This window comes from Macadamia integrifolia, chromosome 2 (genome assembly GCF_013358625.1).
Source record: "Macadamia integrifolia cultivar HAES 741 chromosome 2, SCU_Mint_v3, whole genome shotgun sequence".
NCBI classification, from domain to species: Eukaryota; Viridiplantae; Streptophyta; class Magnoliopsida; order Proteales; family Proteaceae; genus Macadamia; species Macadamia integrifolia.
The window spans coordinates 37206973-37221434 of NC_056558.1; the positions used below are offsets into that span (position 1 = coordinate 37206973).

At 41.5% G+C, this 14462-nt stretch overlaps 3 protein-coding genes across 3 annotated transcripts; all 3 read left to right on the forward strand.

The window, feature by feature from the left end:
• The first annotated feature begins 624 nt into the window (after nucleotides 1–624).
• LOC122058591 (anthocyanidin 3-O-glucosyltransferase 5-like) lies at nucleotides 625–2493 on the forward strand. The gene has a single exon (XM_042621228.1). It carries the CDS (start codon nucleotides 786–788, stop codon nucleotides 2292–2294), a length of 1509 nt encoding a protein of 502 aa, XP_042477162.1. The 5' UTR covers nucleotides 625–785; the 3' UTR covers nucleotides 2295–2493.
• Nucleotides 2494–6150: 3657 nt separating this feature from the next.
• LOC122061781 (anthocyanidin 3-O-glucosyltransferase 5-like) lies at nucleotides 6151–8213 on the forward strand. The gene has a single exon (XM_042625250.1). It carries the CDS (start codon nucleotides 6564–6566, stop codon nucleotides 7752–7754), a length of 1191 nt encoding a protein of 396 aa, XP_042481184.1. The 5' UTR covers nucleotides 6151–6563; the 3' UTR covers nucleotides 7755–8213.
• Nucleotides 8214–12960: 4747 nt separating this feature from the next.
• On the forward strand, nucleotides 12961–14395 carry LOC122070723 (anthocyanidin 3-O-glucosyltransferase 5-like). The gene has a single exon (XM_042634933.1). The coding sequence runs from the start codon at nucleotides 12984–12986 to the stop codon at nucleotides 14235–14237; it is 1254 nt and encodes a 417-aa protein (XP_042490867.1). The 5' UTR covers nucleotides 12961–12983; the 3' UTR covers nucleotides 14238–14395.
• Nucleotides 14396–14462: the final 67 nt, after the last annotated feature.

Consider the following 14462-nt stretch of genomic DNA (forward strand, 5'->3'; position numbering starts at 1 on the left):
AATGGTTTAATTGCCAAAAGAGAAGAAAAAAAAAAATCGAGTACAATAATTGAGTTGGAAGATAGTGGGGCCGGAATTTTGTTCTAACCTTCCCTACGCCCTCTTTTTCGCAGAAGGCAACCCGGAACTCACAAATTAATGCGTCATCTCTTGTTGCCATCTCCAGCTTAGGGCTTCGAGTATAATATTAAAAAAATAATCAACACAATGGACGAGTTACATGTGAGCGAATCATGTCCTTGTATAAAAATCGTTTTTACCCGTAATTATGGTGGAGATAAAATTTATAATGGGTGAGGTACATGACAGCGAATAAATATGACATTTATTAAATGCAGAGAGAAGAAATAAATATTATATCCACCGACCAAGGATGTTTATGCACGTTTATGAGCGTGAAGATTTATCAAACTCATTAATTCAGATCGGAAGAGAAACATTCTCGAAGAAGAATATGATCCACAAAATCCTTACCAAAAAATATTACGTCACCTTTTTCTTTCATTGTCCATGTGTCCTTCTCAACACCGTTGGAAAAATCTCATTGGCGAGTTACATACATACCCTAATAGTGATTGTCCATGTGATCTCATTCAATAGAACAGTTGAAATATATCTAGTGTCCATGTGATGCAAGGAGTGACGAGGAGTCCCGGACTCGAATGCCAGACCTCCTTTCTCCTACTTATAAAACGGAAACCCACACATAGTTTAGTTGCTGCATCCCAGGCTCTCCACGTCCCCGCGCACCGCGAAAAAAAAAAAAAACTACGATAACTGAAGCCATGGACTTGGCAAATCCAAATCCAAATCCACAAGTGGCACTATTTGCAAGCCCTGGAATGGGCCACCTCATCCCTTTGGTAGCTCTCTCCGAGCGCTTGTTCTCCCTGCACGGCTTCCACTCCACCATCTTCGTCGCCTCAACTGAAGCCTCTACTACCACTGTCCTTCATTCCCTACACCTCCCCTCCGCCATCCGCATCGTCCACCTCTCGCCGCCCGACATCTCAGCCTTCGTTACTGCTCAAACAGCGGTCGTCTCCCGTGTCAGTATCACTGTTAGAGAATCAATGCCAGCCTTCAGAGATGCTCTTGCTGCCATGTCACCGAAGCCCTCTGTGTTGATCGTCGAAATGTTCGGAACCTACACTTTCCCCATAGCAGAAGAGCAAGGCATCCCCAAATACGTATACATCCCTACCACGGCAGCGTTCTTGGCGTTGACGGTGTACCTGCCGACTCTGCACAAGGAGATAGAGGGCGAGTACGTAGACATGCAGGAGCCGATTTACATCCCGAGTTGCAGGCCGATTCGGGTGGAGGACCTAGTTGACCCCATGATGGACCGAAAGGACGACCAATATGAGAACTATGTATATATGGGGAACACGTTGCCCTTGGCAGATGCGATAATGATAAATACGTGGGAGGACTTAGAGCCAACAACACTCAGAGCCATCCGAGAGGATCCCCTCCTACGTCGGATCATGCCGCTGCCGGTTTATCCGGTGGGCCCAATAGTGAGGTCATCCGGCGAGAAATCACGTGCAGAGTGTATGGCGTGGCTGGATGAACAACCCATGGAGTCGGTGATTTACGTATCGTTGGGGAGCGGCGGAACGCTGTCGGAGGAACAACTCACTGAGTTTGCTTTTGGCTTGGAGCTGAGTGGGAAACGATTTCCCTGGGTGGTGCGTCCGCCGACTGGGAAGGACGGGGCTTTCTTCAAAGCTGGGAGAGATGGCGGAGATGGAGGTGATGGGCTGTCAAGGTACTTACCGGACGGGTTCTTGACACGGACCCGAGGGGTGGGATTGGTTGTCCCTTTGTGGGCCCCACAGTTAGAGGTGTTGAGCCATCCGTCGATTGGAGGGTTCTTATCACACTGTGGATGGAACTCGACGCTGGAAAGCATGGTCAATGGAGTGCCGATGATAGCGTGGCCGCTATACTCGGAGCAGAAGATGAATGCGGCGATTCTGGAAGAGGAAGTAGGGGTAGCTGTGAGGACGAAAGAGTTGCCGACTAAGAGGGTGGTGGGAAGGGAAGAGATAGAGAAGCTGGTGAGGTTGGTGATGGAAAAGGAAGGGGAAGCAATGAGGAGAAGGATGAAGGAAGTGAAGGAGAGTGGGTTGAGAGCGGTGGGTGACGGTGGGTCATCTTGGGATTGGCTCTCTCATGTTGCGCAGCAGTGGAAGATTGGTTATTTGCATGCTAAAGAAAAGGCAGGGAAGAGGAGACAGGAAGGAGAGATCGATGCAACTCGTGAGCTAGTGGTCATGAACTGTTAAGACTTGATGGATTTCTTCTTTGAATTGCCTCGTTGTAATACAGTGATATGGAAACATTGTGTTAGTTATGGAGATTAAAAAAAAAAAGGAACAGTTGTGTACGTGGTATACACTTAGCCGGATAAAACTTTCCGGCTCCCCGTACGAGGCACTGCCCCAGTTGGGAAAAATAAACATCAGTACATTTTCATTGTGTTTACCATAGATATGTTATTTGATACGAAAACGGAGTCATAAGGGAGACAAACACAGGGAGTTGCTAAGGTATGCTAGGAAATCGGATAAGAAACATTATCCCTTAGGCGAAGATATATATGAAATGAAAATGAACTTTATCTGGAAACGTGACATACGCTACAATGGTGCTTTCATGAATCTCTCTCTTCCCCATGTAAAAAAACATCTTTACCCTTTGTTTGAAGGATAATATAGATACACACAGGAAATATTATGAATGAATCAGGTAGATCAGTGGATATAGAATCTATTAAATGAAGAGGGAAAAAATTAATTTTATATTCACGAATTAAGACCGTTTTCGTATATTCTCGTACATGAACCTGATCTGCCCTTGAAAATACTAGCATAAGCTAACCACACTCTATGATAGAAAAACCATTTTTCTATACAAAATACAAGGGAGCAAATGCTACATGATTACATGATTGTATTGTTGGGGATTCTTTACCATATTAAACATATGAATAACCCTATAGTGTTTAGAATACAAGAATCATCAACAATTATAAAAGATTAATCATAGGTGTGATCCCTAAACCAAGAACAATAAAGTATCCCATCTTAAAATACATAACCATATAGATTTACCATATCTATAATAATCAATGGGACAACCATGACATGAACCATAAATGGGAATAAAGAAGTACCTGTGTCCCATGAACATAGATCATGAACCTCTGTCCCATATGGTTAAACATTACTCCCATGAAGATGACAATGACGAACTACGCAAGTGGAGTCCTTCTACTGAGATCTTCTGCAACCTCTTACTCTAGGGTTTCCTTTCTTTCTGTGCACTTGCTCTTGTGAGAAAGCCGTGCTCCCAAAATCAATAAGGCATTAGGTAAAGTAATGGCTGCAGGAACCGTCAGTATTCTATTTATAATAGAATCCCTAAAACCCTATTCCACTCTCACAATGGAAAGAGCTAGGAGTTTCCTAATCAGAGTGGGTCTATAATTTCTTGGGCCCAATGGATCAATCGGTATTAGTTAAGTCCACATAAAAATCCTAACATGTATGACCCCTATGCCAATATGGACCAATGAGGATACGTACCTGGGTATTCAATGGTGGAGGCACCATTGACCCCTATATTCAATTGTATGAATGCAATCATACCACGTACGTATAGGGTATTCAATGGTGGATACCTTATATTTTTAATTTCATGGGTATTCAATTGTATGACCCCTATGCCAATATCATTTCACCACCTTATATTTGAGAATCTGATTTTTTCTTTAAAACTTCTATTAAATTCTTAATCATTCAATTCTTGTTTAATTCCCTCTTCACAATTGTGAAAATTTGAGGCATGAAATGGACAAGAGCGTACGACTCGGTGGCGTTTTTTACTCCATGAAATTAATATCGGAAGGTGGCAATCCTTGTCACCGCATGAACATGAGTCATATCACTTTTTCACCATTTTTTTTAATTATTGTTCTTGTAGTCCCTCCTCTTAAGTCTTAACCCAAAAACAGAAAAAAAAAAAAAAAAAAAAATTCATGTAATCCTCGTCCCATCCTATATTCTTATGAGGAGAAAAAGTAACAACTACTTGAAATCTTACCCCAAAAAGAAAAAGTGCAGCTGAAATCTTACCCCAAAAATGAAAAAGTAACTTTAAAAAAAGTATTGATAATGGATTTGCAGTCTGTACAATCAATTGGTTGTATGCATGGATTTCGGGACGGTATTAGTGTCTACTGATATTTATTTGATATTGATTCAGATTAGATTAGATCGGTAGGTATCAATTGATTTTATCATTTTTTTTAAATATTAATTTTTTATTATTTTATTTCTCAAATAATCAATCCAGATTGGTCAACGATTGGGGATTAGTCTCAATCAATATCAATACTTGAAACCATGATTGTATAAATGAGCATCTAATATCTATTTTTTTTGTTTTCAAATATATCCTTTGCCACCATATAACGATAATAAATGGTATAAGATTTTGAATATTCTCCATGTAATGATAGCAAATGAGACAGATTTTGGTACAAGATTTTCGTACACACACCGCATTGTTATCTGGAAAATAATACTCTGATCGATCTATTGACAATGCAACGAAGGAAAGAAATTCTCAATCGATAGTTGTGGGGCCCACGCACTATCAATTGAGTCCAGATAAGCTGCCCAGATGGGCAATGTAATTACAGTGTCCATATATCTATCTACTCGAGACAGTGTGTGAAGTGGGACCTAAGGAAACATGACCCAACGGAGGAAACGAAAACCCATCAATTTTCAATTTCCACAACCGTGATCCTCTCTCTTCCCCTCGTATGGGATCCTGATTTTCAATTTTTGATGCGATTCCTTCATTATTTTCTTTAAATTTTTATTCTCTCTCTCCCATCATGTTTCAGGTATATGGAACTGAATTGAAACAGCAAATAGATGCGTTGATGCTATTCGAATGAATCTTATTTTCCAATCCTCAACAAAGACGATGGCAAGGGGAATAGAGAGGGTCGTGTGAGTGGAGTGTTGAGCACCTTGTGTGCTAAGGTGGGAGAGAATTATAAAAATTTTGAAAAAAATTAAGGCTAACGATTGTTATCTCCTCTGTTGAGTCTCGTTACATAAGGGGGTGTTTGGTTCGGTAAATCAAATGGTGTATGTATCGGATATGAATGTCAATCTTTTGATAGACATTTTTCTGAATTATGTTTCTTTCTGAAAAATCGTTTGGTTGCCTTGAGGTTAGTACATGTTTCTCGCGGGTTGAAATATTGATTTCCGTAGAGAACGTCTTTCCGCTTTCTCCTTTTATACTAAGTGGTAAAAATGTTGCTCAAATCTGAATTTAAGTGTTGAGGTAAACTCAGATTTGACACACATCCTTTGTAATATGGTCATTCATGGGAAGTAGGATGCTCACTTATGAGGGTCATCTAGTGGAATCAAACAACTCAAAAAATTAAGAATTATCATTCTAAAGAATGTCATCCCAAAGATTTACCAAACCAAACACCCCCTAAGGTTTCTCACTTTACACTGTAATTAGAATTTCGTATCATCATTTGGTTCCACGTGTGAGTATCCAATGTCTATCTTTCTGCTTTCAAATATATCTTTTTCATGCTCGTAATGACAGAAAGTGAGACAGTGTGAATTCAAATCCACATTCCTTTGTAATATGGTCATTCATGGGAAGTAGGATGCTCACTTATGAGGATCATTCCAGTAGAACCAAATAACTCAAAAAATTAAGAATTATCATTCTAAAGAATGTCATCCCAAAGATTTACCGAACCAAACACCTCCTAAGGTTTCTCACTTTACACTATAATTAGAATTTCGTATCACCATTTGGTTCCACGTGTGAGTACCCAATGTCTATACTTCTGTTTTCAAATATATCTTTTTCATGCTCGTAATGACAGAAAGTGAGACAGTGTGAATTCAAATCCACACTCCCACTGAAAAAGGTTGTTCTAACACCTTTGGACCCTCGTGGGGTGAGATGGGGCACAAAATCATCTCCAACCGCTTAGGTGCATGGCAGGCCTGTCAGCTGTTGGATCCTTATGTCACTCACCAAGAATGATTTGAAGCCCTAGAGATGGGGTAGGTGATGACGATAAATAGGGAGAGCGAAGAACCACACTAAAAAACTCATAAAACAGAAACCCAGCAGGAGGCGGAGGCGGAGGCGGAGGCAGCTGGAAGAAAGTAGCCATGGATTTGCCAAAGCCAAATCCACACGTAGCACTGTTTGCTAGCCCCGGCATGGGCCATCTCATCCCTCTGGTAGCCTTCTCCAAGCGCTTGTTGTCCCTCCACGGCTTCCACTCCACCATCTTCGTCGTCTCAGCCTCAGCCTCAGCTCCCACTGTCCAATCCCAACTCATTCATTCCCTACAACTCCCCTCCTCCATCCGAATCGTCCATCTCTAGCCACCCGATATCTCCGCCTTCGTCACTACCCAAACAGCCGCTCTCTCCCGTATCTGTATCATCGTCAGAGAATCAATCCCAGCCTTACGAGTTGCTCTTGCTGTCATGTCACCGCCGCCCACTGTCCTGGTAGTCGAACATTTCGGCACCTATGCTTTCCCCATCGCGGAAGAGCTGGGCATCCCCAAATACTTATACATTCCTACCACGGCAGCGTTCTTGGCGTTCACGGTGTACGTGCCGACACTAGATAAGTTAATAGAGGGCGAGTATGTGGACATGGAGGAGCCGGTTCGCATACCAAGTTGCAAGCCGATTCGAGTGGAGGACCTGGTCGATCCCATGATGAACCGGAAAAACGACATGTATGACCACTATTTATATAGGGCGACCAGGTTGCCCTTGGCAGATGCGATATTGATAAACACGTGGGAGGATTTAGAGCCAACATCACTTAGAGCCCTTCGAGAGGATCCCATTCTACGTCAGATCATGCCTCTGCCGGTTTATCCAGTGGGCCCAATAGTGTTGTCACCGGGCCCACCTTGTGACCAATCACGTGCAGAGTGTCTGGCGTGGCTGGATCAACAACCCTTGGAATCGGTGATCTATGTTTCGTTTGGGAGCGCCGGAAGGCTATCGGAGGAGCAACTCACTGAGCTGGCTTTGGGGTTGGGGTTGAGTGGGAAACGATTTCTTTGGGTGGTGCGTCCCCCGGTTGGGAACGACGGGGCTTTCTTCAACCCCGGCGGAGATGGAGATGTTGGGCTGTCAAGGTACTTGCCGGACGGGTTCTTATCCCGAACCCAAGAGCTGGGATTGGTTGTCCCTATGTGGGCCCCGCAGGTAGAGGTTTTAAGCCATCCATCGGTAGGTGGATTCTTATCACACTGTGGATGGAACTCGACGCTGGAAAGCATGTTGAACGGGGTGCCGATGATCGCATGGCCTCTGTACGCTGAGCAGAGGATGAATGCGACGATGCTGGTGGAGGAAGTAGGGGTGAGTTTGAGGACGAAGGAGTTACCGACGAAGAGGGTGGTAGGAAGGGAAGAGATAGAGAAGCTGGTGAGGTTGGTGATGGATAAGGAAGGGGTAGCGGTGAGTAGAAGAATGAAGGAAGTGAAGGAGAGTGGGTTGAGAGCTGTGGGTGAGGGTGGGTCTTCTTGGGATTGGCTCTCTCATGTCGCGCAGCAGTGGAAGCAGATTGGTAATGCTAAAGCAAAGACTGGGGCCAGGATAAAAGGACAGACAGATGGAGCTGATCATGAGTGTTCATCAACAGTCAACACTTAGATATCCCTCGGTGATCAATTCTTCGGTTCCCAGCTTACAATCCATCCCTAGAATAAGAAAAACATAGAACGGCTATGTGAAAGGTGAAAGGTGAAAGGTTCCTTATCCACTCATTTCTTACTGTTATATCAGTTCAGCCAGAGTCCCAATCATGTACTTGTACGAAAATCATTCCCGATGTTTGGTTTACACTTGGATGTTACTTATTCTTTCTTTTCTCTTAATTGATTTTTATTTTTAATAGAATTTAAGCGTGGATCAAACACCATACAAAAATGATTATTGTACAAAGACTTGATCCGCAGTCAATCAGACGTATATATGTTGTGGGGTACTTCCCCTCTATAATTGAAGGGGTAGTCAGCCTTCAATTGCTTTTGTATGATTTCTTCTTTTGTTTTGCGGATAGTTTTACTAGAGTTCTCTTTTGATATGAGGACCATTCTGAAGTATTCACAAGGCCACAGTAGATGAGTGTACTTGAGTACTGGGGTATACCATTGGAGATGTTTTATCTTAAATGGCCAATTTGCAAACGATCTTAAGGATGGTGTTAAGTAATATGACTCTACCCACCTACATCCCTGTCGTGTACATACTATTACGGTTTCGGACAAGTTTGTCGTAAAAAAAAAAAAAAAACCTAGTGAAGACTAATTTCTGTTGACATTGAGTCACAGAGATAACTAATAAATTTGTTCTCTCAGGATTTTTTTGGTATTAAATTTTTTTCTTCTCCTATTTAACAAAAATAGTTAATTAAAACCATTTTTTTTTTTATCAAATTAAAAAAATCATTTAGTAACTACTGCCATAATACACTAATGAATAAGAAATAGGTTTGGTATCCAGCTCTATGAAGTAAGGGCAGAATGGTTTTTTGAAGAAATGGGTGAAGAGATGTCTCCTTCACCCATCTTCCTTATAATTATCTTTCTCCACTTTCTATGTCCCGCTTATTGCAACTTCTCTCTCTGTTCTCTCTCTTTTTTTGGTCGTCAAAGAAGCAAATCTGATCAATCAAAATCTCTCTCTAGTGTAAGAGATTTGTCTAATCTAAACAAAAGAAACACAAATTGGAATAGAACCGCATGGGAAGGGGAAACAAAACAAAGCCCCATGTCTCACTATCTCTCACTTCTCTTCTACTACTCGTTTTCCCCTTCTATGAAAATGAAATGGTATTTTTACCCTTGATTTAGGGATGTATGAGCACGTGCTCATCAAAGTTCAGCGTAAAAATGATCAAAAATAATTTTTTACCAAAACACATAAATGACTCATGATCTATTTGTTTCAATTTTTTTAAAATAGAAATAAGCTCCATATATAATACCAAAGAGTGCCTATGATTATTCATATTATTGAATTATATCTTGGAAACATTTCTATCAAAAGTGCTAACCTCACCCATTCAGCTGTTGGAAAAATAAATTTTATTTTGATAACTTATGAAACATGGTCAACACATTAGTTGTTAGAGAGGAGTACAAGAATTGAGTATTCATATCCAGTAGTATGCCATTTTTTAGGCTCTCATTCATAGACCTAACTAATATTGACCGAAGCTATAATAGTTTGGATCTTTTACCGTTACCGTTTTGTTTGTTTCTACTATAAATCTATTACTAGCATGCGTTTGTTCATCAGAGATAACATCTAATGGAACTCTTTATTGATTGTCTTTACTATATAGTTTCTCCTTAAAAGTTTTTATTTCCTCTTCTTGTCCCCTTTCATAAGGGCCATGTACATCCTTCACTTTATTACTCTTCTATTCGAACTTTGATACTTGTCTTTTAACTTTACAATCTTCACTGAAACTTCTATCTCACTCCCTCACTCCCTCACTCCCTCACTCCTTTCATCGCCTAACTTAAGAAAGACAACAAACAAGTAAGCTCTTAGCACTTCTTTGGAAAAAGGTTACTCACTTGTGGTAGAAATGTCTTTGCTAACTTTATCGTTGGCTCTAAACCTACCTTCTTATCTACATTTTAATAATTATCGCATACCTATCTTGACAAAAGTAGTGCAATAAGTGTTTGGATTACTAGAATCGAACATAGGTTTCCAATTGGATATAAAATTGAACATAAGTTCTTAATTGGACCTAGCTTGAGATCTCAACTCTGACTCAACTAAACTATAAAGAAAACCCATAGATTTTAAGCTATAACCCGCCCACTAGAATATATTTGAATTAAATGCAGGTCGAGGAAAACTTGAACTAACTAGGTCAAACTTGCAACCCTAAGTATGTAAGATACATACAAGCACAACCACACTCACAAAGTAATTTATATGAAAAAAAAAAAAAAAAAAAAAACACAGCAATTTTTACTTATACTTTTTTTATTTTTGGTAGGATTTATTACTTGTACTATTGCTAATCAAACTTGCAGCCCTAAGAACATAGGATATATACAAGCACAACCACACTCACATAGCAATTTATTACCTATATTTTTTTTCATTTTTGGTAGGATTTATTTCTTAACTATTGCTAATATGGAATTAAGAGATGGGACCCACTGGTAAGTAGTTACCTCGTGACGATTTTTGAATGGGAATGCGGTCCGTCTGACATGAGCCTCATTAACAGATTTTACAGATGTAGAGCAAGCCTTATTAACAGATTTTCAGTACGGATGTAGACTAAACAGCCATATTAATAAATGCAAAATATTTTACATTTTTGTTTTAGTTTTATCGTTGGCTCTAAGTCTAAGGGTCCGTTTGGTATCGTTTCTGTTCCAAAAACGCCGTTTCGTTTAAAAAACGAAAATTTCAGTTTCTGTATTAAAACGCAGTTTTTAAACGAAAAAATGGTGTTTTAAAATTTTAGATTTTTATCGGAAATTTCTTCTTCTTTTTTTGTAAAATGGAACGAAACTGGGAAGACGGAACTCCATTTTGGAGTTCCGTCCAATCTCGTTTTTTCAGTTTTTTTTTCACTTATTGTTCCAAAAAAACAGAAACGGACCATAAGTGCACCAAACAGAAGATTCCATTTTTTCGTTCCAATAGAACGAAAAAACTCCAGAAACGTTTTGTTAGAACGATACCAAACGGGCCCTAACTCTTTGTCTACATTCCAAAAATTACTGGATACTTATCTTGACAAAAGAAGCAATGCAGTAAGTGTTCAAATTACTAGATTCAAACATAGGTTCCCAATTGGATATAAAATTGAACATAAGTTTTCAATTAAACTTAGCTTGAGGTTTTAACCTTAGCATGATCCAACCCTAATTCAAAGCCATAAAATTTAAGTTATAACTTAGCCCGCAAGACTAAAAATCTTAATGAAGAACATAGTTTCAAACTAAAAGCAGGCCCTGGTGAACTTGAGTTTCCAGAGCCAAACTTATATCGTACAAGTATACTTTTTTTTTTTTTTTCCTGTTTGGTAGGCTTCATCACCTGTGTTGAAGCCTGCCCTTAGGTCTAAAAATCTTAATTCAAAATATATTCAAATTATAAGCGAATCGAAGTCAACTTAAGCTGACTGGGTCAATCTTACAGCCGTAAATAAATAGGAGAGTCTCACATAGCAATTTATTGTTATTATTTTTAAGGATTTATTACTGTACTTTTACTAATGAGGAATTAAGAGATGGGACCCACTAGTTACATCGTGGTTAGTGACGATTTTTGAATGGGAGTGCGGTCCGTCTGACATGGTGTGAGTACGGATGTAGACTGGCCAGCCATATTAATAAATGCAAGATATTTTACTTTCTAGTTTTCATTCTCACCAATCATGTGTTTGTCAGAGGATATTAGAATTGTTGAAAAATACGTTAAAGGGGTGTAGGTTTCGTAACGCTCGAATCTGCCTGAGGTCAAACCCTGCCCATATTGATTACAAGGATCAACCCCAGTTAGAGTTAGACTAAGCCTGATTAAAGACCTAAGCCTGGTCAGGTCAGCTCGATGCAACCTAACCTGGCCCAATTTTAGTTATAATCTATTATCGTGTCTAGTAATAGTGTTTTTCTTTCTTAAGGTCCACATCATGTGTTACACATGTTATTTATTCGACTTCAATCAACATTATGCATTATACAAATTATATATTCTTATCTATTGAGCTAAGACGACCAAATGGCCAAATTATTCACCCTCCCTTTTTTTTTTTATATAGTCTGTTTTTGTGTTTCCTATCATGTATTGATAGGAATTTTGGATACAATAACCATGAAGAATTTGGCTAAAATTTGACCTGTCCAGTTTTTGGGAGATGTGGTGATGCCAGGTAATTAAAATATTTATCTTATAAACAGATTGACAATCTCACTTACTACAATTTTATGGATTAGGAATGGACAAAGGCTGACCATAGTCTTGACATCTCTCTACCCCCCCCCTCCCCACTTTTCGTAAGCATAGGCTTAACATTTGTAACCTTTTGTAGAAAAAAAAAAAAGACCAACCAAGATCAACTCGGCCCAACCCTGAGCCAAGTAGGTTTGGGCCTAAGAGTAAACCCGATAGGATTGGGTTGGAGTTTTAAGAAACTCAGTCCAACCCAGCCATGTTTCACCTCGAGGTTACAACTTAGACAACCCCAATAAATACCACCGCTTAAAGAGTCCACGTCACTTTTAATTGGATAACAATTGTCCAAGTGGTCTCAACCCTGTTTCACCCCAACTATCTAGGTTACAACTTGGACAACCCCAATAAATACCACCACTTCAACATGAGTCCACGTCACTTTTAATTGGATAACGATTGTCCAAGTGGTCTCCTCAACCCAAACTTGTACAAAGGAAAAATTTATAGCCTGGATAGTAGCTAGTGCTTCTTCTTTCTTCTACTTATATAACAGAAACCCAGCCAGAGTTGATCGCTCATCCCACCTCTCTACTTCCACCCCCTCCTCCCCTAAAGCCACAATAACCGCAAGCAGCTGCAGCAAACAATCAAGTAGCCATGGACTTCCCAAATCCAAATCTGCAAGTGGCACTATTTGCAAGCCCCGGCATGGGCCACCTCGTCCCTCTGGTAGCCCTCTCCAAGCGCTTGTTCTCCCTTCACGGCTTTAACTCCACCATCTTCGTCGCCTCAGCCTCAGCTCCCACTGCCCAATCCCAACTCCTTCATTCCCTACACCTACCCTCCTCCATCCGCATTGTACACCTCTCGCCGCCCGATATCTCGCCCTTCGTCACTGCCCAAACAACCTTCATCAGCCGTATCCACATCATTGTCAGAGAATCCATGCCAGCCTTACGAGCCGCTCTTGTTGCCATGTCACCGCAGCCTACTGTTCTGGTCCTAGAAATGTTTGGAACCAACGCTTTCCCCATCGCAGAAGAGCTAGGCATCCCCAAATACGTTTACATCCCAACCACGGCAGCCTTCTTGGCGTTGACGGTGTACGTTCCTACGCTGCATAAGGAGATAGAGGGCGAATACGTGGACATGCAGGAGCCGGTTCGCGTCCCAAGTTGCAAGCCGATTCGGGCGGAGGATCTGGTCGACCCCATGATGGACCGGAAGAACGACCAGTATGACGGATATGTAAATATGGGGTCCATGTTGCCCTTGGCAGATGCGATAATGATAAACACGTGGGAGGACTTAGAGCCAAAAACACTCAGAGCCCTCCGAGAGGATCCAATCCTACGTCGGATCATGCCCTTGCCCGTTTATCCTGTGGGCCCAATAGTGATATCACCGGGCCCACCTTTTGACCAATCACGTGCAGAATGTATGGCGTGGCTGGATGCACAACCTTTGGAATCGGTGATTTACGTATCGTTTGGGAGCGGCGGAACGCTGTCGGAAGAGGAACTCACCGAGTTGGCTTTGGGGTTGGAGATGAGTGGGAAACGATTTGTTTGGGTGGTGCGTCCACCGGCAGGGAAGAACGGGGCTTTCTTCACCGCATTGGGCGGAGGCGCAGAAGGGCACGATGATCTGTCAAGGTACTTGCCGGACGGGTTCTTGACACGAACCAGAGAGAGAGGATTGGTTGTGCCCATGTGGGCCCCCCAAGGAGAGGTGTTGAGCCATCCATCGATTGGAGGGTTCTTATCACACTGCGGGTGGAACTCGACGCTGGAAAGCATGGTGAACGGAGTGCCGATGATCGCGTGGCCACTGTATGCGGAGCAGAAGATGAATGCGGCGATGCTGGAGGAGGAAGTAGGGGTGGCGGTGAGGACGAAGGAGTTGCCGACGAAGAAAGTGGTGGGAAGGGAAGAGGTAGAGAAGCTGGTAAGGTTGGTAATGGAAAAGGAAGGGGAAGCAGTGAGGAGAAGAATGAAGGAAGTGAAGGAGAGTGGATTGAGAGCGATGGGTGAGGGTGGAACTTCTCTACATTGGCTCTCTCATGTTGCCCAGCAGTGGAAGTTTTGTTATGCTAAATCAAAGGCAGTGGAGAAACAGGTGGAAGAGATCGAAGGAGCTTGCGAGTGGTCAAGAACATTTAAAGATCGGCTTACTTCCCGTGAGTTTTTCATTCGCTAGGGGTAATCCTTTGAAGGAATCATTGCCTCGATGATCAATTCTCCGGTCCCCAGTGTACAGCCCTGACCTGAATTGTGTGTGTTGGTGTGTGTGTGTACAAAGGGTTGTAAGCATAGCCTTAGATCCGCAATTAATCATCTCTCTCTCTCTCTCTCTCTGTGGCTCTCCCTCCTATCTGGTACTTTCACTAGAAATTCATAAGTGCCCTGTTTTCATCATAACATT